Here is a 24344-nt window from a genome sequence, read left to right on the forward strand (position 1 = left end):
ATCAAGACCTCCAATCTGTACGATACTGTTTTCAGCCAGTCCGAGTGAGACATTGAGATTGGTTTGGTGACAGGTTGCCCCCCACCAGGCAGTTGGCTTGGGATCATAGTAGCTGCCTAGAAGCTGAGGGTGTTGCACACATAACTTATAGACTTTGCCACAACGATTGACATTCAATCTATGACAGTGCAATTGCTGGTTGCTCTTTTCAGTCAGTAATGACTGAGATGTAATGTGAACTGTCCTGGTTTAGTTAACTTATCTAACCTGTGCTTATTATTTCTAGATTACGTCAAGTCGCTGTTTTGACTGAATACTTTGATGAAACCATTAAAAGCCCAAAGTTATCCTGGCATTCATGCTTGTGATGAATATATGTAAGCTCCTTGTCATACCCTGTGTATGCTGCTCCTTCTTTATACCCTACTCACTTGTGCTTTCTAGGGGTAATGAATCTGTATAACATGGATGAGATGTGAACTGTGCCGCAGGCTATGAGTTAATTATGCAAGAAAAAAAGGGTTTTGGTCTTTACTTGCTCTTTTAACGGCCTCAAATAAATGTGGGGTCTTTTTCCCCCGAAGAAACACTTCAAAGCAGTGTTTTGTTGTCTTTATGTAACCACCATGTGTCATAGAGTTAGTGTAACAGACTCTGTAATAAGAACCTAGACTTGAGAAATGTGCCTTTAGGGTTCTGACTGACTAATTAGGTCAACAGCACTGTGCTATTGTGCGAATTCTGAATATATACACTCTGTGTTTGCATGAGCACATGTAATGTATGCTTATATGGACGTGTGTGTTTATGTAGAAACTGAAGAACATTTGCAAATGACAAATGGAGGAAAATGGGCTTCTGTTGATTTACAGTGTGCAGACCGGGGCTTCTTCAGTCGTCTTACCTGAAGATGTGTTACAAATTTCTTGTATACCACTTCCCATCTTTCTCCCGTCAGCACAAACCAGTCACAGTAGATGGCCGCCCCTCCCTGAGCTCGGTTCTGTCTGAGGTTTCTTCCTGTTAAAAGGGAGTTCTTCCTTACCGCTGTCACCGAGTGCTTGCTGGCTTATAGGGTGCCATCTGATCGTTGGGGTTTTCTCTTTATTATTGTAGGGTCTTTACCTTACAATTTTAAGAACCTTGAGGCACCCCCCTCCCATTCCCTTCTGCTCTATGCTCACATGCCTCTTTTACTCCTCCCACTGCCTTTCCTGCTCCACTAACCCTTTTACCCCAGACTGAGAAGGGGAGCCAGGTAACACGAGAGCCCTGTTTCTGCTTTGTTTGTCAAGAGTATCTCTGCTGCCACAGACAAACAAGAATGACACGGATGGAGCCTTAACCTTGATCGATCCATCTATCAGCACCCCCCACTCATCTCCCTCTCTCTGTGTCTCCCTCTCTCCCTGTGTTTCAGTCTCATTCTCCTCTCTTTTCCGTTGTTACGCACACTGACCTACTTTCCTGACCTGTTTATGCAGGCTCCGGTGGTGCAGCCATTCAAGTCAAATCAGGAAAATAAGAGACGCAGCAAAAAAATGCTGCCTGAGCTCTGTTATTCTCACAGGGAGTGTCACCTTGGAATGATCCTATGGGTGCTGGGTAGGCTGGCTATTATAAGGAATGCCCTGTAAGAGCCAAAATCCTATGAGATGATACTTTGTATACTTCTTTTTCTTTTCGTACATGTGTGCTCTTGGGCACTGGTGTGTGTGTGTGTGTGTGTGTGTGTGTGTGTGTGTGTGTGTGTGTGTGTGTGTGTGTGTGACAGTGCACTGTGAAAGGCACTGATGTGTCAGCCTCAAAGAGGTGCTTTGTTTGGAGGCTTAGATCAAGTTAGCCTACTGGGTTAACTCCCCCCAGTGTTGCTCCTCCCTTTGCCCTTTATGTTATTATGAAAATGACCCATTTTGCTTTAAAGGAGGGTGGGAAAGAAATGATCCAGACAGTTTCTGCATGTGACACCTGAGCCAAAGGGCAGTCTAGTGATCGATCCCTGAATATAGAATCCAAATACTAGTGCTGAACTCCGGCTAACACTCGCTTTGTGTTTAAACGGGGCTCCGTATAGCCCGTGAGTCTGAATGCGGACTTAGACAGGATTACACAGCAGCATTTTCTGTTTTAATACAATAAACGCACTGGGACTTGATCAGGAGGTTGGCAGGACAGTTGAGCTGGTGGCAGCAGTCAGAGGCTCAGACTGGCTCTGCCCTGGCTTTGTCCTCTGCATCACACAGCGCTGACTCTCACAGGTCAGATGCTGTTCAGTCCGGTCTGTGTTGCTCCTCTGCTATAAATATTCACAGACGTTATGTGGGGCACACCTGTTTAAGTTGTTGCAAATCTAAAGCGATCCCTTAACCTTTTGGCTGAACGTTTCACGTCAAGAGTGGGATAGAGTTGATATTTTTGTTTCATTTTAAAAGCCCTCAACGTCACGTGGAGAGAAATCAGAGGTTGAAAGCACGAGTCATAAGCCGCCAGAGAAGCCGTAATCAGAAGAACGCACGCACAAGTGTAATGTTTAGTGGTTATTTCATGCAATGAGCTTGGGTGTCTGTGTAGAAGTAGGCCAGTGTTACATCAGACGAGTTTTCTGGCGCCACCAGGCAAAGTGTGTCAGTGTGTTAGTGCGACGCTCCTCTCTCTGCAGATTGGTCTCGGATGCCAAAAAAGAGCAAGTGGGGACATTTAGCTAAGTACAAGGCTATCTCTGCTTAGTGAAAACAGGGTGTTCCTGCTAAACTTTTTGAGAACAGCAAGAAGGATCTTTATAGGAAGAACCTTTATAAACTTCAAGAAACACAAGAAAAATTGCTCTAATTTAACATGTTTGCGTTCTCATTGTGACTCACTCTCTTATGCCAATCACTGAGTAATTATTACCTAACTGATGACTCTTGCATAAGGTTCATGGATCATCATCTCAGTTGATAGCAGAAACTAGGCTGCCAGCTTGGATATGGTGCCTACAGACTGTGTTTTTGTACACTGCCAGCCAAGAGTTGTACACAGATCCAAACGACTGCTCACTTCAGTGTCAGCCGTGTGCAGCGGGCTGTAAAAGTCAGTGGATAAGGTGGATATGAACGTGCACGTAGCATCAATGTAGGTGCGATTGCATTAAGCCACCAAAACACAAACAAGGACAAACAAGAATTTTTCTTGATATGTTGACGGGTCAACATTATTTCTTTTTTATTTGAGTTTTCTTGAAATGCTCCCATCTTCCACAATGAACATTAGTGTCTTTACATATGTCAAAAGGAAGCGATGGTAATGACCAACCAGACCAACCACCACCCATCTCTACACACCACACTATCTTTGCCTTTTTTCTTTTCTTTTTTTTTGTCCTTGTCTTTTTCATTAAAACCATCAGCAAAACCACAAACATTACTGATTAATACACACTGAAAAGGGTGGGGGGAGCGTAATGAGGCAAATACATGTCATCACAGTCAGTAGGAAAAAAGACACAGTATAGAGGAAAACAGAACATCACCTCTTGACTATAAAACAAAACAAAACAAAACAGGATATAAAAACCAATGAAACAAACATTACAGTGTTGTTTGAGGGCGGGGAGGGGAAACTTTACATTTATACACAAGCACCAAAAAGCCAAACATGGTACATAGACTTTTTTCTTTTAAAAACTAGAATCCAGTGAAGGCAATTCAGCACTGCCCAGTAGCAGAACTACCACGAATAACCCCTGATAATGAACAACGGAGAAAAATGGGAAACAAGGGAAGTGCCCTCTCTTCGTTCATTTCAGAATTGTTTACTCGATCGAAGAGTTAGAGAACTTCGCTGTAGCGTCAGCTTATGAGCTGTATTAACTCAGTTACGCATGTTGAATGCGAGCCATAGGGGCCATGCTTGGTCACACTACAAAACCACTTTTTCATGACAATAAAAGTAAACAGTAGTTGTGGAGGGCTCTTTTCTTAGGTGTTTCCACAAGAGGAACTTTGAGACTCAGTGCACTGTAGTGTGTTTCATAAGAATGTGACTTAATTCCTCCTGCTTTCGTTCATGCCTCCCAAGCGTCCCATGTCTGACGTGAAAATTCAAAATCAAGGCTGCAGTATGCATCTAAAAAGAGCTGTACACATTCTCCATCTATGTTCCTGTGGGCTTTTTCTACAGTGATGGGCGTGTGAAGGGAGGGGAAATAAATACACTGGGCCAGTGAATGGTAACAACAAGAAGAAGATATGGTCGATAAAGCTCAAATGAACTAAAGGCTCATAGCCTGCAGCTGGTGAAGTCCACCGAATATTTAAAGGCTGGTTAAAGGTAAGAAAATTCAAAGATTCTTTTTTCTTTTTTTAACGAGGCCTTTGCCTCAGGGAACAACACGTTCTCCATTCAGTGCTGTTGGCGCTCCAAAATGGACGGCCGTTTAAGTGTAAACTAGGCATTAACTAACCGATTAATGCTAAAGCTCAACAATCAAGTGAGAGGTGATTCAAATCGAATGGGTCCTGTAGCCACAGTAGACAATGAAGAGAGTCGATTCGAGACAGGAGGGTCGCTTTCAGAATCCTCCAAAGATTTGTTGCAGTTTTTTTTGTTTTGTTTTTTGTTTTTTTGGTTCAATTTGTATTCAAATTTGTTTTGTAAAATATATGTTTAAAATAGATACATATATTCATATATCACAGTACTATACAAACCAAGTGCTTAAAAAATAAAGGTGATGGTGATCTTTTGAGAAATAATGGAGATGACTGGGGAAAGCATGGGGTGGTAGAGGTAGGGTCTGGGAAGAGGTATGGAACTTCTTATTGATAGTATTGTTGGTGCTTCTTTGGTCGAGGGAATGTCCCCAGTGTATGTTTGCATTTGATTTTAATTAAGGCAGATAGCCATACACGTGTATGCTCCTCTACAGTCGGATATGTACCAAAATTTTAGCACTGATAAAGCCTGAAGCGTTTATTTTTCTACATTCTTTATTTGTGTTTTTGTTATCAAAATGTGCTTTCACTGATGTACTCAACTGTATATTGTTGGATGACAAAAGTAGAAAAAGTGGACAGTTCCATTCCTCTTCTCATCACATAAACAAAAGTGCATCTGTAAGTATGGAGAGGATGTAAGAAATTACAACTCTGTACAATATATACAAATATAATACAGCCCTACAAGATGATCAGCCTCGTTGGGTGGGAGTGGAGTAGAAAAGCTAAGTTTCCTGTCCCGAGGGCTGAAAAGGGGTGAGTCAATCATAGGGCAAAAGGCATGATGGCAGGGTAGTTCTTCGATGAGAAATTGTGTCTTTGAGTCATTGAAGTTGTCATAACGACTTCAACTAAAAGTCCATGTCACCTAATCGCGCCTCTTGTTCCTTCGTCCACCTGTCTCCTTTTTTCCACCTTCCTTCCTGGCCCCCTCCCCTGAGGCCGCCTGTTTACAACCTCCGCCTGAGCTCTCTTGCTTAATGTTTCGTGGGGGCGTCAGGGACAAGTAGGGATGCTGGGGGAGAGGTGGCGGCGTAGCGGAGGGAGGGGTGGTTGGGGACTCTTGGCCGGAGCAGTTGCTGCCGCTACTGCTGCTGCTGCCGGTGCTCATGGCCCGGTGTTTGAGTCTCAGTTTGTGGGGCAAAGCGGTTCCCCTCACCTCCCCCTGAGGGTCCCAGCACTGAGCCTGAGGGCCCTGGGAGGAGGGCAGAGGCGAGGCAGGTTGGTGGATGGTAAGATGCGGGTTGTGGAAGCTGCCCATTTCTGAGCACAACGAGGAGGGAAGCTCATCGTCGTCTGTGGATGCCTCTTTTTCTGGACTGCAAGGATCTCCTTCACTGGATGTGGCCTCCTTACAAGAGGAGGTTGATTGGCCTTGGTAATAAGCCTCATGCCTGGGCCCGCCCTCATAAGTAAGAACAGGTGGCTCCTCGTCTTGTGTGCTGAGGTATGAGTGAGGCTGCTGGAGATGGTGGTACAAGTGTGAGTGGCTGACACCCTCCACTTGTTTGTGGTGGAGCTCCGCAGATGAATCGCTCTCCTGATGCTGCTCCTGCTGCAGTTGCTGCTGGGGGAGTTGGCAAACACGGTACACCTGTCTCTCTCTAGCCTCATTACGGCAGTCTGAGAGCTCATACGGAGGGGAATCTAATGTCTTCCTCTCAAGCTGCTTCGTCACCTCGGCCACTGTTTCCGTGGAGCTCTCTGTAATGGGCTGTTGGCTAGCACACACTTGGCTGCCGGTGCTGCCCTGCTTCTGCACGTTCAGCAGCTCGGCATCCTGCGTCCTGGTCAAGGAGTCCACGGGATAAGAGGCACTGCTGGCACCGTACAGAATGACGCTCCTCTGGGCAGCAGGCGGATGAGAGGCGGCCTGGCTGACAGTGTTGATAGAGGTAACGGGCTCCTGATGGGGTTGGGGCTGTTGGTGAAGGTGGTGCTGCTGCTGCTCTTGGCTGTGATATGTAGCCTCTAACTCCTGAGAATGCTGCTGGATCTGGTGGTGGGTGGGCACAGAGGCCAGTCCACGGTGGATGTTAAACATGATCTGGGTGGTGGTGCCGTTGGCGATGTCCATCTCCAGCCTGTCACCTTCCTGCTTGATCTCAAAGGGGATTGGCTCTGGGCTGTCTCTGGAGGAGCCGTCAGACATGTCAGAGAGGGAACCACGTGGAGAGTATTTCACCAGCTGCCTGTGGCCTTCACTGCGTCCCGACTGCTCCGTTTCAGAGGAGTCAGAGTTCACCATCACCTGAGAACCACTAGAGTAACCACTGGAGTAGTACTGAGTTGAGGAGGAGGAGGAACCTCCATTTCCTGCGTTGCTACCCGCACTGATTTGTTGACTCTTTTCAATGTAGGAGGCAGTGCTTATTAAGCCGAAGCGCAGCTTCAGCTGGAGCAGCTCTGTCTTGAGCCTCACATTCTCATCGTTCAGTGCAATGACGCGGTTCTCCAGAACCATATCATTGAGACGCCGCTTCTCCCGGGAGCGCTTGGCGGCCTCGTTGTTTTTACGGCGCTTCTCCCAGTAGGAGGCGTCCTTTTTCTCATCGGAAATGAACTCCCGCTTTCGCCTGCAGGTCATGTTGGGCTTGGGTTTGATGAGACGCCCCATACGAGTTGGAGTCCCTTGGATAGAAGGCAGAGACTCTTCATAACCGCTGAAGGTCTCAAGGCAGTTTAGGTTATTCCCTGAGTTTTTGTTTAACGTTTTGAGAGCCGATGTTAGATTTTCCATTTTTGTCGAGAGGCAGCCAGTTTGAAATGTTGCTGGGTGAACTGAGTGAAGAATTAGGCCAGAGGTTAAAGGTGGGGGTGGGGGGAGGTTGGGGTAGTGATGAAAACAACTGGTCTCCCAAGGCTCTGGGTCTAGTTATTGTAGATGTGGTATACTTATGCCAGGTAAACAGTCAAGTGTCCAAATTAGCCAAAAAGATAAAGAACAACTGTAGCTCAGCATTAGCAACCCACATTTATCCACTTGAAGGGTTATCAATTCAGTGTCCGAGCTCCTCGGAGTACTACAGACCCAAAGCAGTTCAGATCAGTCCTTTAGTTCCCTCTTTTTCTTCCCAAATTCTTGCTTTAGTTGGTTGTTAAAGGTTTAGCATAGAGCACACGGAGCTAAACTGGCAAGGAGGTGTCCCAGATCTCCACGTAAACAGCAGGATGTAGGTCGGCCTGTCTACCTCAGCGTGTCAGTCTCTTGGGGAGCGCCGCTCTCCCTCCCTCCGTCTTTCTCTGTTCTCTCTGCAGTTGACTGCAAGATGAAAGCCTGCAGAGATAAAAAACAGAAAAAAAAAAACATTTGTTAATCCACTGCTGACTGCTGCTGTTCCATCCTGCAGCCTCACATCAGAACTACAGTTATTTGAACTTTTTTTTTTTTTTTTTATCATTTTCCAGCTTCTTTTGGCATGCAAAATAATATAATAAATACATGTCTATAACAGAAAAGCTTTCCTCTGCTGTTGGGATGTCTGGCCTTTACTGAGTGTGTCGCCCCTGGCAACCAGTGAATAGATGCTAGACCTCACTGTCTGACCTTTCGGCCTTGCTATTGATCCGATCCGTCTGGAACCTATGACCCCCGGCCCGGTCATGTTGACTTTTGTGATGCAATGTGAGCAGTGGGTTCATCGCCAGGCTGATGATCCTGTTTTGTTTCAACACCCAGGATTTAAAAAACACACTTGTTCAACGCTGCATGCTAAAATGTCGCAAGGTCTGAGCTAATAAGGTTTTATGTAGGCGGCTGAGGGCAAAACTAAAGCCTTGTAAATTAAATAGAAGTATATCGCAATCGAGGCAGGCACACACACATGAAATAAAAACACAGAAATTGCATCAGTCTGGGACATGCTGAGAGCATGAAAACTAAACTGTTTAAGGATTAGCTCTTTTTTTGTTTTGCCAGATGAATATGTGGGCCAGACAGAGCAAACAGTGAGTCAGTCTCAGAGCCGTGGGGTTCCCTGACACACACACCAGACTGGCTCTCCACTGAGAAACCCCATCCACGAACACTGCTACCCCCCGCCTTGGTTCATCCGCACAGGAATGTGACAGCATTCTTTTCCGAAACAACTCAGTGCCAAATCGATGATGCAGAGTGAGCAGATAAGGCAGACAAAGGCATCGTTAATGCAGGTCAAGGATAAAAAAGCTGAAGAGAGATATGGAGGTGTGGGGGGCAGCTGGGAGGTGGGGCTTTGATAAATATAGGTCAGTGGCCCCAGGAAAGAAGGGAGGCGGGAAGCAGAAACACAGGCTGGGATAACACAGAATCGTTAGATTGGGGGTAAAATGCGAGGGTGGTCAGACCATGGCGAGGAACACCTCAGCGCTCAGTAATTAGCTGAACAGGTGCACCTTTATACCAAAGTAGTACAATTCTGCTGATTTTGAGGCTACGCAGAATTAAGCAAATCAGCAATTCTTCTAAATGCTTCCATCTGTTTAAAGGCTCGGTGGCTCGGTGGTGTTCAAAGTCAGTTGGTTTGTTGGTCCACAACTTTGGATTGGAGCTAAGTATCTCAACAGCTAGGCCACATTTCCTACATTTTCTAGAGCTATCAAAATGGTTCAATTATCCCATTAAGCATCTCAGTATTGCCTGGATAGATTGGCACAGACTTTTTGCGCAAATTGTAATGATCTGTTACTCCCCCAATTTCCACACTGAGATTTGTGATTTCTGACAACTTTTGTGATTTGTAATGTGACCTGACAGACTCCTGTTGCAAAAATAATTAGGCAGCGCATGCAGTTGTTGTTCTTCTGCATGACTTGTTCTTTCAGAGGTGTCAGACAGCAACAATTCTCCCTGCTCTTAAATGAACTGGTCCAATTGGAAAAGCGCCTAAAAACTCGGGAGGTCAAGCTTATCAAGTTGCATAGAAAATGGAATGGTAATCTCATCCCAAGTGCAGCAAATCATCTGCATTTCCAGGTTGAAGTGCGTAAGCGCTGCTGTTACACTGTGACAATCTGTAATCTCATAATCTAGTGAGATATTTGCAGCGACTGTGCTCTGCTTGTCCTGTGGATTTCATATTGTTACGTAACTCCTCACAATAAACACAGATTTCAGCCCACTTTTTTTTTAGTTCTCATATACAGAAGAAACCAGACTAACTATAAAACAGGGCCACAAGTTTTGGCTTTTTGAAACTGTCTTTCAGAGTAATCCAATAAAAGCTACATTAGAGTTACACCATATTTGAAAGTCTCAGCTGAATGGTTTAAGGGTGTCCTCGTGAGCCTCCGACATGTGGCTGCTGGGCACGGCAACGCAAGAACGAGGGTAGAGACTGTTTCTCAGCCTGTCCCACTGACCCACAAACTGGGGACCGACCGCACTCTGTAAATACGTCTTAGCTGCCTCCAACTGTACGGCCTGCTGGAATATAGGTCAGCCCAGCAGTGGAGAGGTGAAGAGACAAGGGAGGGGCTGACAAAAAAGAAAGACAAAAAAAGAAAAGAAAAAAAGAAGGATGCATGGAAAATGAGAGCATTGTGCAAATATAGACAGAGGTGAGAGCAAGTGGAGCGAAGACAAAGAAACGAAGAGGAATCAGTGAGGGAGAGTTAAAACAAAGAAAAGGGATGGAGATGAGATTATACTGTAGCTGGATGGGGGTGGGTGAGTGTTGGGGGGGGGGGGGGGGGGTAAACAGTGGCAATTGCGACAGTGTTGGTATTGCATCAGAAGAAGGATCACCCATAGCAACAAAAAGGGGGAGAAAGAAGGGGGTTAGCCAATCATATTGGACTTTGTCTCAATGTTTCTGGACCAGTGGCTTGACACGACCCGAAGCAGATGGTGAGAAAACCATGTTCCGTAACAAAAGGAGGGTCGACTGACGTCACGTGAACATTATTCCACATCTCGCCTACAGTCAGGACGAGCCAGACGCATGAATTAACTCCTCTGTTTAATTAACTCACAGTGGAGGCTCGTGCTTTTTTTTCTTTTTATTTGTCTCTCCCTCTTTTGCACCTTCAAATATTCAGGCTGTGTGAATGAGCATGAATCATAGCAGAAGGTGTTGATGCTCTTCTTTCACTACTGAGCCTGTGTTACGTTTCATGTGTGCGCCATCAGAAAGAAACAATAGATTTCACATCTCCAAAGATGCTTTAAAACCCACAAAGGCATCGCCGCCAAGAACGAAGCGCAAAGTGTTTCATTTTGCATGCGTTTGAACCACACTGCCTAACCTCTGCACACAGTTCCTCAACCTAGACCGCTCTTTCCAGTCTATCATCTAGTCTCCACAAGTCACTGCCAGGTTTCTGTGGCACTTGTGGAATGATAGCACGGTAAAAGAATCCAAGTCGCCCCCGCCCGCACAACCACAGGGGCCGAACCGCAAGAGTCTAAATGTGGCAGTGAGCTTTGGAAATAGTGAAGTCAGTTCAAAAGCCAGCACACGTGTTTCTGTGGAGCACTTCAGGAAATGGGTTGCAGGTCTGACATAAAAGGAGAAGGGTGTGTGCACATGGGTCGGGGGTGCACATGCTTCAGAGAAAAGGCGAATGATGAAACCGCTGTCCAACCCCCCCAACCAGCCATTCACCCTTAGGAAAAATGCAATTTAAGGCACATGGTGCAGTGCCCCTGGGGGGAGGGGGGGGGGGGGTCACTGGGCTACAAGTCTTTTTTTTTGGGGGGGGGGGGGGGGGTGTTAACTTTATATAAAGGCTTGGACAGCATGCCATCAAGGCAAGGCAGAGTCCTCTGTAAGCTTGTTCCATGAACACAGGCCATATCACTCTGGATACTCAGCCTCTCTCCAAAAGGAAAAAAAGAAAAAGAAAGCAGAGGGACTCAGTCCATGTGTTGCACCAGTCACATGTGCTCCATTGGCCTACTAAATGCTGTAATTCGCCTCTGTGCTGGATCCAAACCGCAGCACAATAACAAAGCACAAACCCTCATCTTTTATCATCTTACATGTGCCAGGAAACCCCGAGTAAGCCGAGAGGCCGCAAAGTAGGACAGCATGGAAACCACGCCATACTCCTGACCATGAACTCTATTTAGGCTGGATAAAGAAAGGTTTTATCTGTTTTATTTTTTCAGAACTAGATTAAAAGAGGGAGTTGGCTCAGTCGCGCAATGCAATGATGCAATAGTCGTGGAATGACATGAAAGTTTTTTTGTTTCTTTCTTTCTTCCTCTTTTCAAAAATGTACACGTGTTAAAATGAAGCTGCTCGCAGTGCCACTTTTCTATTTCTGCATGACCGCCTCGTTTCTTTGTTACGGCGGGGCGAGGATTTATTTTGGTGGTGTTCTGATTCTGCCTTCCTCGTCAGCAGCAGTGGTGCGCCTCATCCCCTCCTCTCCACCCACCCCAGGACAGATGTGACCTACATTCTTAGCTGGCATAGAGACCCAGTGTGTGCGCCAACCAATTGGCAGCGACCTCTGCGCAGCAAAGCGCAGCGCTGCTTCGCCGCAGACTACGAGCTTCCGCAGATTGCATAATCTGCCCCTTTCTTTAATCCATTTGTTATTTAATTAATTTATTATGCAACCTGGAACCTTTGTTTAACACACCGCATATACACTGTGGCCACAGCGTGACCCCCAAACTGCGTGAAATCCCTTTAAGGAACGCATCGCTCCGCTGAGGACGGGGAAGCCGACCCACAGCAAAAACCTGAAATCATTTTTGTTTCTCTTTCTAAATCTGCTGTTTATACCATGCGGTGTGTAAAAACACCCGCACGCTGCTGGAGCGGAGATCTGGAAGAGAACAACGGGTACGATGCCCACGTGCTGTGTAAACCGCACAAAGCTGTTTGGGGAGATGAAGCCAAGGTGACTTTCAAAACAAACCCAAGCCGTAGAGTTACTTGTTACTAGCCGTAGAGTTACTAGTGCCTGAATTCAGCCCCCGCTCTAGTTGAGGAATGTTGCGGCTTCAGCCGGTGCTGACCTGCGGTGAAGCGCGGCTCATGTTCAACGTTATAATATCCTGATGCGTATTTACACCAGGCGGACCCACGGAAGACCCAGAAATAAATAAATCTGAGCCAGTGAGCAGCCCAGTCAGAGAAACATGTCCCCCCACATTCCTCCTTTGTTGGACCGTCTAACAAATCGTGTTCGTGCACAGCGGATTCTCGGTCATCTTAGGAAAAGCGTGTATCCCAACTCTGCCGCAAAATTTACCCACCGCCTCAAAATCGCCTTCCAAGCGAAACTCGACAAGCTTTCCACGCGCTGCCATATTTACGAAAAATAAGCACGCGTCTATTGTAGCTGTCTGCCGAGCTACTGAGGAACACCAAGAAACATCTGACCCACATTTGATCCAGATGTTCTGATCCACACACACACACATACATACACGCGCGCCTCACCTCGCACTCGGCTGCACTCATCGGAGCCCGTGAACTTCACCATTCCTCAAACGCGATCCACGCTGGCTCCCATCAGTCCGAGCCGGGGTTGTAAACAAAGGAGAGACAAGCAGAGCCGAGCGTCCGTGCGTATCCACGCGATCATGCCTCGATCACGCGTGTCGGTGTGCTCCGGTTTGTATTGTGCTTGCTTCAGACTAATACGAGCCTACGGGCCACTAAAGGGTTAAGGAGGGCTGCACAGCCGCGTTAACCTTTACAAAGAGCTGCTACACGTGACAGAGAGAAGTGTGTCCTCGGAGCCTGCATGGGATTTTTCCAGCTGTCTGCACGGACTAGCCTACTAACCCAAAAGAAAGCGAGGACAGATTTGTAGCTGCTCCAGAGCCCCGCAGCACGTAAACCCGACTCTTATTCACGCAGCTTTTGCAAAAACAACAACAACAACAATAATAATTATTGTGAATAATAATTTATTATTATTATTATTATTATTATTATTATTATTATTATTATTATTATTATAAGACCAAAAAGAAGGGTGTATAAGCTGGTGGAGTTCCCATTAATATCAAGTATTAGCCTATATATTTATTATTATCAGCCTATTTATAGGTCTGGTAATAATAACTGTTATTAAATATGATATAACTGCACCATGTATTCAGGTTAAATAACAATTACGTGAGCCACGTGTGTTACGAAAGCAGGTGTGCGGGTTAAGCACAGCAGATTGGCTCCTAAAAGCACCACAACAAACCATGAATATTCAATTTGGGCATGCGCGCTAAGAAGCGGATGCGTTGACCCTGCCTACAACTCCGCTCCACGGCGGGCTGTCCGCACTCACCTGCCCCTGCTTCCACCAAGCAGCCGCACCTTTTTTTTCTTTCTTTCTGAAGGAATCCCATAATCTTTTTGCAAAGCCCCCCGATCCCCCCCGGTCCCCCACACCGACTTCCTCCCATCCGCTTCCTCTCTCTGACACATCCTCATATAGCTCCATACACTCTCAAGGAGGCGGGGTACAGCCTCGCCTTGACATTGAGGCGAACACATCCAGGCACCAAAACAAATTGTAAACGCGGCGACCAGCTGCTCAGAGGAAAAAAGCAACTCAAGAATATATATATATATATATATATATATATGCTCTGATCCACACACACATACATGTATTGGGCATGTATGCACCAGTCAATAACAACAACTTACCTTTTTGCTTTAAAAGCGACAGGATCCACACACAGTCCGGCTCCTGCCCAACAGTCCGCTTTGCTGGCTCTGTCTCTCTCTCCTTACAGTATCTCCCTCTCTCTGTCACACACACACGCCGTTTGCCACTTTGAAAACACCAGCTCTCCCGATTAGTGCAGGTATATGCGAGAGTGAGAACACAGTGCCTTGTTTTGAGCGCGCTCCTCATGTCATGTTTGCTCCAATTCCTCCCTCCCTCCAACTCTCTCTCTCTCTCTCTCTCTTTCGCTCTCTCGCTCTCCCTCCGTGTGTGTGTGTCTCTGAATGTATGTTAGTAGGTCAGTTGTTGCATAACAGGACGCTTTGGGTGCCTAGTCACGTTTTTTTGTTTCTCTCTCGGATGTGGCCCCCTCCCTGTCTCTTTCTTCTTGCCTTCAAATCCTGTTTGGGGTGGGGGTGGGGTGGGGTCAGGGGTAGTGGGGGGGGGGGGGGGGGTTTCAGGGGGAGGAGACAGGTCCAGTAGGGGAGGGACTATGCTCAAAGGCAATTTCAGCCAGATGAGGGCATATGATACCCATAATGAGATTGCTAGATATTGAAAAAGCACACACACACAGACAGGCTGGTCCGGGGAAATCAGAGTCGCATCCTCTGTGCAGATACCCAACTTGACATGCCTGCCACGCAGCTTCTTGAGTGTGCTAGTCAACCTGCTTTTAAAAGTGAAAAGATCAATTTGACATTTCAGCTGAGCCCGACAACACTGACAACACCAAAGCTTCAGCAGCTGGGCAGTTTGGCTTTAACGTTGTAATTTGCACTGTTGCCCCATTTTAACCATACGCCACAACCTTCTATGTAACCTGATGTGCACCTCCTGAGAAACGTAACTACACGTGTACCGCATAACACAGGTGTGGGCAACTCCAGGCCTCGAGGGCCGGTGTCCTGCAGGTTTTAGATGTCACCCTGGGTCAACACACCTGAATTAAATGATGAGTTCATTACCAGGCCACTGGAGAACTTCAAGACATGTTGAGGAGGTCATTTAGCCATTTAAATCAGCTGTGTTGGATCAAGGACACATCTAAACCTGAAGGACACTGACCCTTGAGGCCTGGAGTTTCCCACCCCTGGCATAACGCAACAACTTGAATAGTGTGGGAGGTTGGATAAAAGGAGTTTCCAGTTACTATGTAAGTTAGGACGACTGGAAATAAAGGGGCACCCATCCTACATGGGATCTGCAAAAGTACCCTACATGGCTTCTTACTGAGCACTGGGAAGCACAAGAACTGTGAGAAGTACAGTTTTTGGATTTAATATTCTTGAACATTTGAATATTTCCTCTTTGTATTATTTTATATCAACTTTTCACTCCATTTCCAAGTAGGATGCTTTAGAGCAGGGAAACACATTTTATATTGAAGACTACATAAATTTGATCTTAAGTGAATCTTCCCATCCTGTCTGCATAAAGACATTTACCTACGCATGTAATCCCAAAGCTAGAAGTGCAGTTCCAACAGCGTGTCCTAGATTTCCCACATGATATAGAAATAGTGCTGTAGTGAGTGAAAAAAATCTGAAAATCTAAATTATAAGAAATTGATGTGTAAAATTATAGAAAAAAATTGTGGTAGCTCACATTTTTTTGTTTGTGTACCCAGTGTAGAAAAACTGAAATTTCTTCAATCACTGGTGAAAAAACAGGAACTTCTCTGGTATTTAATGTTTAGTTATTACTTAATTACTGTGGTGGGGCATAGCCAAAAAAAGCTGTCAAATTTACATTTAAAATACATTTAAAAGTACATAAAGTTATGTCTTCTCTCACATTTTCCAACGCCATCCAGTGGGCCGAGTTTTTGGCGGGCTCATTTTGACCCCCAGGCCTTTTGTTTGATACCAGTGTTTTAGAGGCTATGAATACATGATATAAGTCAGCTTTAGAAATATCTAATTATTTAATCTTGTGTAAATCTTGGCAGTTCTTGCTGACATTAACATAAAAAACAGATATGTGAGAGGTAAAGCAGCATGACATTAAAAAATCTCTTAAAAAACAAGTACCAGTTTCTCCCACAGGAACTTACTTCAGTACTTTGAGGTCATGCTCGTGTATTTCTACCTCAGTGCACATTTGAATATAGCGTTTTAAATGTAATCCAACACAAAATAAGTCAAAGTTGACTTTCAGTAAAAAAGGCAGAGGTATTTCCAGTCTGCTGGTGCAAACTCAAACTGGAAATATGATTTAATTGAGGAAATGGTAAATGGTAAATGGCCTGTATTTATATAGCGCTTTTCATTGGGAGGAAAAAACAATGATAAAAATAATGTCTTTCATTTTTCAAGTTCAGGCAACACGTGACGTGTGTGCGGCACGTGCTGCCTCTTTGGCCTCCAGCTACCTCGCCGATGGGGCAGTTTTGACTTCTTTTGTTGTCACTCAGGGAAGAACTTTTGGGCAAACCTGTGCGTGACCTTTAGAGGAAACCATGGACATTTTAGTCAGTGTTGCAAGTGGACGAACGCAAGTGAAAATCTTTAGTTTTGTTATGTTGGAGGTGTTTCCTGGCAGTCACGGTTCTTGCATTCGCAGAACTGCTCCGCGTACAGTATTTTCCCAAACGACTGTGCTCAATAATCCAGTCAAACCAGCTCACCTGGACTCATTGTAAGCATGTTGTGTAATTTTGATTAGTGTCATGTGTGTCATGCTCAGAGGTGTAAAGTCTGGAGGAGGCTCAAACAAAGAGGAGAACAGTTAAGCTATTTGGTTCATCTTACTTCTCCACTTTAAACAACGCCCATTTGGTTTGGCTTATGAGTGGGCTGAATGGATACCTGTCAGTGTGGCATGCAGGGGGACTGGATCAGAGACAGACTCACACCAGGAAGTGTGACTAACGTACTGGACGGGACTAATCAGCAATGTAATTGAGTTGTGATTTACAAAGACAATATATCAAACACTGCAACACCTTAAAACAAACAAACAAACCACCAGCTAGAACTACAAATATACTCACTAGCCTCTTTATTAGGTATACCTGTTCATCCGATTGTTATGCTACAAAAAATTAAGGCCATTCTGAAAACACCCAACTATTACATCCCAGTACTATAGCAAGGTGTACCTGAAAAAGTAGCATTAGTTGAAAGTTGAAACCCACCCAAAACAAAACGCAGGAACAGAAGCACATTTCCCATTGTGGTGCATCACCCCTACTTTCAGGAAACACAGCAGCTGCATGTTTCTCTACATCGTTCTGCAGATGTTTTCACTGGGTGACAGGTGAGGAGTGCAGATGGGCCGCACTCTTTTTCTGCAGAAATATATTACCAGCGTCCATCTTTGTTTTGCCCATTTAAAAAAAAAAAAAAGTTACAAATTGAAAATAAGCATGTATGTGGTAATCTGGGCGTAAAAGCCTGGTGATGTACCCTTTGAATGCAGTTTGGATCATCACCGGAGCGCCTCTGTGTGAGATAGCCCTGCTGCAGACACAGTGATGCTTCAGGCTCTCGGTAAAATGTGCATTATCCACAGAGTGATTTAAATTGGCAAAAGATTGCCTGAACGGCTGCCTTAAAGGCTGACTTCTGCTGCGGATGTGTTCATTATCTCCTTTTATCTTCAAGGCTGCGCTCTTCTTTTTTATGTCAGTGTCAAAAAAAGAAAAAGAAAGAAAAAGAATGGTTTGTGTGAGTGTTCACAATGAGAAATTGATCCTCTTTCACTAAAACATGAGGAAATTCCAGCGTATTACTTTAAGAATTGCAAGTTAAATACGTGTCAGTAATCGCAATTAGGCCATCTCTTTTTTCCTCCCCTGGCTTGAAGCATGTGTACGACTTTTCACCTTTTAAATGAGGAATTCCTTTTTTCCCTCTGAGCTCTAGTTTGATAAAAACACACCACCTAAATTGCTGCAACTTTTTGCATTAGATGCTGAGATCCTTTTTCTTTTACCCACATGTTTTCAGATTTGTGAAGCTGCCACACCGCCTTGTCTTTGTTCCAACGCATCATCAGAGGGTAACCCCCTAATGAGAAGCATCATTTTCAACATGTATGAATCACCATTCTTTCGCTTTATCTCCTTCTTCAGCCGGAGGAGACAAACATCACGACGCGAGCAGAGGCACCGGCCGTGAACTTGGGTCCCCCTCCCCCATTCAAACCACACACAGACTCACTCTCTCTCTCTGTCTGTCTGCGCATCACTCCCTCTTTTTCCCCCCTTGCACCCCATCCTTATCCCCACCCCAACCCGACCCCTTCTAGCTATGTCTGCAAGCGTTCCCATGGCAACTGTCGCACTGTCTGCCTAGCAACAGGCTTTATCCTTTCACTAGAAAAAAAGAGGGGAGCAGAAAGAGGGGGTTGTGTGTGTGGGGAGGGGAGGGGGGGGGGGGTGTATGGGTGCATGGATGTGGGTGAGGATGATCGTGGAACGGCAGCATGTTGCAGTGGATCCATTAAAGCAGACTCCCTTTCTCCCCTCACCACACCTGCAGCAACTGCCTCTACCTTGTTCCCTTTCAGTTTCACCGCAGGCTTTCTTCACTTCACTCTCAGCCTGTTTTACTAATCAAATCTATTCTAATCCAGTGTTTGTATTTCGACATTTCAGAGGCTTATAGACAGCTCATCTTATTGCAGGGCGGATCTTTGTGTGTGTGTGTCTCTCAGCTGCTTTCTAGTGTATTTAAAAGCTTTCACAAGTCTTTGTTTTGCAATAAGAAAAAACAGTTACGCTGATTTTATGTCATTTGATTTCATGTCACTTTTCCATGTAATTTGGTTACATAATTACAATGTAAAACATCCAGTTATTGGAATCCAGTTAAATGAAATGTACTTTATTGGTGTTTATTCAGTTTACACCTTAATGATCAAATATTCAACCAAATAAACCTTTGATGTTTATATACTTTAGCTGCATTTTACTCGAAATTGTTGCCTCATGATTGTGAGTGCAAATAATCACAGTGACACACGACAAGCTGAATAAGCAGTTTACTACTCATAACAAAATAATAATAAGACACTAATTGAAGGCTCAGCTTTCTGCACGTTTCTTCTGATACATTAGTTGGCTTTAACTCTTGTGCATCACCATGTGAACTAGCTTCCAACATGTACAGGAACAATGAAAACTGCAGCCATCCACAGTAGGATTAACAAGATTTGGGTTAACGGTGAGGGCACACAGTGAAGAGATTGTCTTTGCTGCCCTCTGCTGACGCCAACGAGGCATGATTCGTTATTATTTTTCCAGACCGAGCACAAGGTGACAGTCTGGGGTAGCTACTGAGCGACAGGCATTTTTGTTGACTGCTAGCAAATGTATGATAACACACATATACTTGTACATAATGTCTGTGCTTGTGTGGGGTGGTGATTTATGCCGCATAACCATCAGTGAGGTCGTGTTTCTCCTTGTGGCTCAAGGAAGCAGAGCAGGTCATTTACAGCGTGTGAATCTTAGACAGGAAGCACTGACAGAAAAAAAGTGCTCATAAGAATGTGTGTGAATAGGCGAATGAAGCATGTAGAGTACAAAAGCCCTTTATGAGAAGTAGTCCATCTACCATTTACATGCATTTGAGTAGGAAAGCTAAGATGTTCTTCACTGCTGTTTCATAGTATTACATGAAGTGGATGAAGGAAATGAACGGCAGTGCATTCCTTCCTTGTTGAGGACTGTGCAAAAGGTTGTCAAGGTCTTCTGGTGGCCTTCGGGGTGCACATGACCTCACTATATTCATGTTAACCCTTCTTCATGACTTGAATTCTCTCCTGTCACTTATATTTCCAGCTGTTATCTTTGAGCTCTTGTGTTTTCCAAGGTCTGTAACAGAACTGTTGAGTAACAGCGGGCTCGCCCACTGTCTCTGTCTGCCTGGCTGTCAGCCCATCTTGCCGCCTGCAGGGACTGTGGGAGAGAAACTCCTCTTCTCTTCAGTCGACCCTTCTCTCATTCCCGTTCGCATTCTTCCTTTTTTTCTGCAATTCACTGTCTGGGAAAGAATTTCCAGCCCCAAAAGAGGCTGTGTTAAGTTTTTTAAGTTTGATAACCATTTATAATACCAATGAGCAATGATTGACTCGCCACCGTGATGCTGGATCCATCAAACGTTTCTTTTATTTTTGAATATGAAAACGCACAGAGAGACATTACTATTTTATCATTACCTCGGCACAGAAAACAGGGAGGTAACACAAATATGTTGAAACCCAGGCATGGAGAAAGATCAGTAGTAGGTGTGAAACACTAAAACAGAGCAGAAGTTACAGTGTGGTTCCCAAAAGACACACAACAACACCAGAGTAACAAGTAACACCCCGCCCTGCCCGAGACCCGGGGAGGTTTTGATGGCTATTAACCTCACCTCTGTGTGTGTTTACTGTCTGTCTCTGCCTGTGTTTGCGGGTTTTTTGCAGACCCATCTCAGTGGCGGGAAACTGTTTGTGCAGTAAGTCATACCGCTCTAATTACCGGACTGCAACTTCCCGCATCTCAGTGTGGCAACGACCTGCTGGCCGACTTCCGGCCGCATTTTAATCTGGCATCGCCGAGCGGTGTGAGGTTTGTGCTGTGATGATGTGATGTAAACAGCTTTGTGCTGCATGTTTTTAGTTGTCACAGTGTATGTAATAAAGAAGCTATTATCCACTTAACACCAATACAGTTAAGACTCCCTGTCTGGGGGAACATAGATTGCTCAGACTGAGTGTTTGTTATAGACAGCAGGTTTATGAGATGAGCTTTAAAGACATTTATTATAATACAATACAATACTTGAGATAAAAACAACACATGATGAGCTAGACTTAAAAGTCCTTTTTGGCTTTCTTAAAGTAAACTTTGCCCTTAAAAGTCTAGACGCCGGCAAATGCTGACTGGCTCACAGCATCTGTCCTCAGTTGGTTTTGGCCATGAGCTGCTCTGTGAAAAGCTTTTTCAGCTGAGCCACCTCCTCGCTGAGAGAGTTTAGCTGACACTTCAGGTAAGTGTTCTCGTGCTGGTACTGGACCTCAGGTTGCACTTGAGCAGGAGGGGGCTGGAGGCTGTAGTTGGATGTCGGAGCACTGTATTGAGGGGAGTGTCGCCCCCTCCTGCTTTCCTCCCCCTCGATGTGCTGGATCCAGGAGCTGGCACATGCTGGGCCTGCTCCTGCCTCGCTGCCTCCGCTCAGTCCTTTCTCTCTTGGAGCTTCCCGGCCTGCAGTAGATAGCGTGGGGCTGCGTCTGGCGACGCCACCGTCTCCCTGGGCATCGGTTCCGTCGTTGCTTCCGGGGATCTTGAAACGCAATTTGTGAGGAAGGTTTTTCATCGCCTCTGCGTGATCCATCTTCCCCCCAGTTAGTCCTGCAGCGTGGTGGGGATCTGTAGGCGAATGGTGGAGGTCATACCCCAGCTCCTCACCCCGGTGTGGGGATAATTTCCCATGGTCGCTAAGGCGGTCTTCAAAGAAAATCGGACTGCCCACACTGGACCCACCTGGCGTAGAGAAGCCCGAGTCTTCTGACATGTTCCCAGCATCCCTGGAGCCCCTGCTGCTCATCTGGCCTGCTTGGTTGTTGGGATGTGGTGCTGAGGAGCCTTGGAGGCCTCCGTCCCCCCTTTGGAGGTAATATTGAGGAGTCAAGGGTTGAGGGGTGTGCTGGGGAGCTGTAGTGAGGGGCAGTATTGGGGCGTTGGAGGGGTCTTTAACCAGGCCAAAGCGGAACTTGAGTGCCAACAGCTCTGCTCGGAGTCGCGCGTTTTCCTCCAGCAGAGCCAGCACACGGCTCTCCAGGACCATGTCGTTCACGCGCCGCTTCTCTCGTGAGCGCTTAGCCGCCTCGTTGTTCTTCCTCCTCTTGTCCCAGTAGCTGTCGTCCTTCTTCTCGTGAGGTATGAACTCGCGCTTGCGGCGGGCACTGGAGGAAGGGCTCTCTTTGCGTTTGACGGCTGAGGTGCGGCCCAGCAACGAGCGCGCCAGCAGGCTGCTGGAAGTCAGGATGGACACAGCTTCATCTGTGAAAGACAAAGCTCCTCCCGCTCCCCCTCCAGCAGAAGCCACTGCTGTGGGTGATTCCACGGCACGGAGCACTCTGACGTCTTCTTGGCCCCCCATCTCCTGGGAGTCCTCCTCAAACATCTGGGTAGTTGGATGATTAAATCCCGGCTGGCGATGAACGTCAAGTGCCACTGTGTGGTGCTGAGGGCTCACTGAACTCTGTTGGACGTCTGACGGGAATGTAGCAACAGCGCCTCCTGGTGATCAATTTGAGAGAGAGGACAAGGGAAGAGGGATTTAGTGGTTACGCAAGAGCTATTACAACACAATATTATGTAACTCCATTACGACTCTCCAATAAAACTGGAGCAACTTCCATATAACCTTGCAAGCCCTCACTCACTCAGTGTGAGACAGGAGAGTGCTGGAAACTCCAAACTGTCAGTCACACCACACATTTTTTGGCAGTACTCCGAGTATAAGGCAGTAAATAAGAAGTACATGTAAAAATACATCTAGATAACAAGGTGACCCGATCACAGTCTAACCTACATTTACATTTAGTACTTCAAGTTTGTCCTTCTTCTGCAAATTCTATCGGAACCCCTAATCAACGGATTCACGACCGGTTTCCGGTGTGTCCGTCTCCACTCGCTCCATCAGCGCTGACCCACATGTCTGACACCGACATGCTGATCCCTGACCGGCTGCTTTTCTTTTTTTTTAAATCATCTGCCATCACCCTACTCCTCTTCTTCATTTTTCTTCATCATGAGCGCAGTTTGAGGCAGCCGTAGGTGCTTTTGAAAAAGTCAAAAGTGCGACGATTTTTATGAAATACATAAAACATAAAGTGAACATTAGCGAGGGAGTAAAAATCACAGTCCCGCAGAAAAGGACACCCAGGTGTTTAAACACAAAAATACATTTTTAATTTATTGGTGTTATAGTAGGCTGATCAGATCACTGTAAGGAAACTCTGTTTACAAAATGATAATAATTGTACCTCAGTGGAATGAGGAGTTTCCTCCGCGGGTGCGCATGGCCGCTCTCGGCGTTTCCAAACGTGTTTTTGGTCCTGTTCAGGAAGAACGCGCTTTTCCTTCCTCTGTGGTGTCCACAAACCGCGGCTTCACTCGCCTCTGTTATCCAATATTATCATCGGTGTAGCGCACCTCCACTCTGCTCCACTTGGAATGCCGCAGCTCCTATTTGTAACGTCGAGTTCAGCTCAGGACGGTCCCTATCCTCACTTGAACCAGATGGGCCCCTGTTTGTGTGTGTGTTCCTGAGTGAGACCGCCCCCCTCCCCCGTCACCCCTCCCACCATCCAAAAGAGCGCTCTCATCGACCGTTCGCATAACACGGCGGTTCAGACACCATCATCATCACCACCACCATCATCTGACCTCCCTCGCCCCGCCTTCTCTGAGAGGATAATCTTCCCATAACAATTAGGTAATATTGCGCCTTTCTCTCTCTCTCGCTCTGCCTTTCTCTGGAGCATAATGAGACACCGGCTGTGAGTCAGTCTTACAAGAAAAGCATATAACCCCTTATATCAATCACAGGCTATGGAGCATTTTTTTTTTAGAAGTGTGAAGTGTGATTACAGTTTTTATATAACACCCTGCTGGAGCACTCTTGAACCCCGGGTCCTCTTTAGTAGCTCTAATACAGCATGTAACGTTCTTGATCAGCTTCGATAGTTTTACTAATTGTCAGGAGAACTGCAGATTCTCCCGTGCTCCAGCTTAGCACATAGCACAATATAGAAATATCTTTCCTTATGTAACTATACTTTAATACACTTGATTGTAATGGCTCCACTGTCATGGAGGTTTCTTCCTGGTAAAATGGACTTTTTCCTTCCCACTGTCACCAAGTGCTTGCCTGTGTGAGGGTGTCATGTGATTGTTGGGGTTTTCTATATATTATTGTAGGGTCTTCACCTTACAATATAAAGTGCCTTGAGGCGACTTTTGTTGTGATTTGACGCTTTATAAATAAAGCTGAATTGAATAGAGCAACAACTAAATAATCTGCAATACTAGATAATGGCAAAAGCATAACGTATAATAATAAAAACCGAACAGGTTTTGCAATAATGGGGAAGTAAAAAGAACCTGGTATTATGTTCTTAAATAACTCTAAGCTGTCCTAACCCTTCCTGGTGTTTCACTGTGTTTCAGCATCAGTAACTGCAAATTATTTTGGCAAGGCTACACCCTACAAGCTTAATATCAGGACGTGTCATGCAGGAGGAGTGCAG

At 45.7% G+C, this 24344-nt stretch overlaps 3 protein-coding genes across 6 annotated transcripts in view; 1 reads left to right on the forward strand and 2 right to left on the reverse strand.

Moving 5' to 3' along the window:
* Positions 1-3165: 3165 nt before the first annotated feature.
* Positions 3166-14473, reverse strand: nfil3-2 (nuclear factor, interleukin 3 regulated, member 2). 3 transcript variants are annotated; one of them, XM_082531960.1, is made up of 2 exons: positions 14072-14473; positions 3166-7755 (listed from the first exon to the last, which is right to left on the reverse strand). In XM_082531960.1, the coding sequence occupies exon 2, from the start codon at positions 7216-7218 to the stop codon at positions 5347-5349; it is 1872 nt and encodes a 623-aa protein (XP_082388086.1). In that variant the 5' UTR covers positions 7219-7755; positions 14072-14473; the 3' UTR covers positions 3166-5346. The 3 variants fall into 3 exon arrangements, with proteins under 3 accessions (XP_082388086.1, XP_082388088.1, XP_082388087.1); XM_082531962.1 differs by lacking the exon at positions 14072-14473 and adding an exon at positions 13707-13807; XM_082531961.1 differs by lacking the exon at positions 14072-14473 and adding an exon at positions 12857-13205.
* Positions 14474-20186: 5713 nt separating this feature from the next.
* Positions 20187-23340, reverse strand: nfil3-6 (nuclear factor, interleukin 3 regulated, member 6). Its single transcript, XM_082531105.1, has 2 exons — positions 23079-23340; positions 20187-22329 (listed from the first exon to the last, which is right to left on the reverse strand). The coding sequence occupies exon 2, from the start codon at positions 22211-22213 to the stop codon at positions 20990-20992; it is 1224 nt and encodes a 407-aa protein (XP_082387231.1). The 5' UTR covers positions 22214-22329; positions 23079-23340; the 3' UTR covers positions 20187-20989.
* Positions 23341-23476: 136 nt separating this feature from the next.
* The window catches only part of plppr2a (phospholipid phosphatase related 2a), a 180083-nt gene continuing 179215 nt past the window's right edge, over positions 23477-24344 (forward strand). Inside the window, exon 1 of one of the 2 annotated variants that reach the window (XM_082531108.1) lies at positions 23477-23530. The gene's annotated coding sequence lies outside the window, so the exon portion shown is untranslated. The remainder of the gene's footprint in view (positions 23531-24344) is intronic. The other variant, XM_082531110.1, reaches the window with a different exon arrangement.

This window comes from Aulonocara stuartgranti (genome assembly GCF_965226115.1).
Source record: "Aulonocara stuartgranti genome assembly, chromosome: 4".
Classification (NCBI taxonomy): Eukaryota; Metazoa; Chordata; class Actinopteri; order Cichliformes; family Cichlidae; genus Aulonocara; species Aulonocara stuartgranti.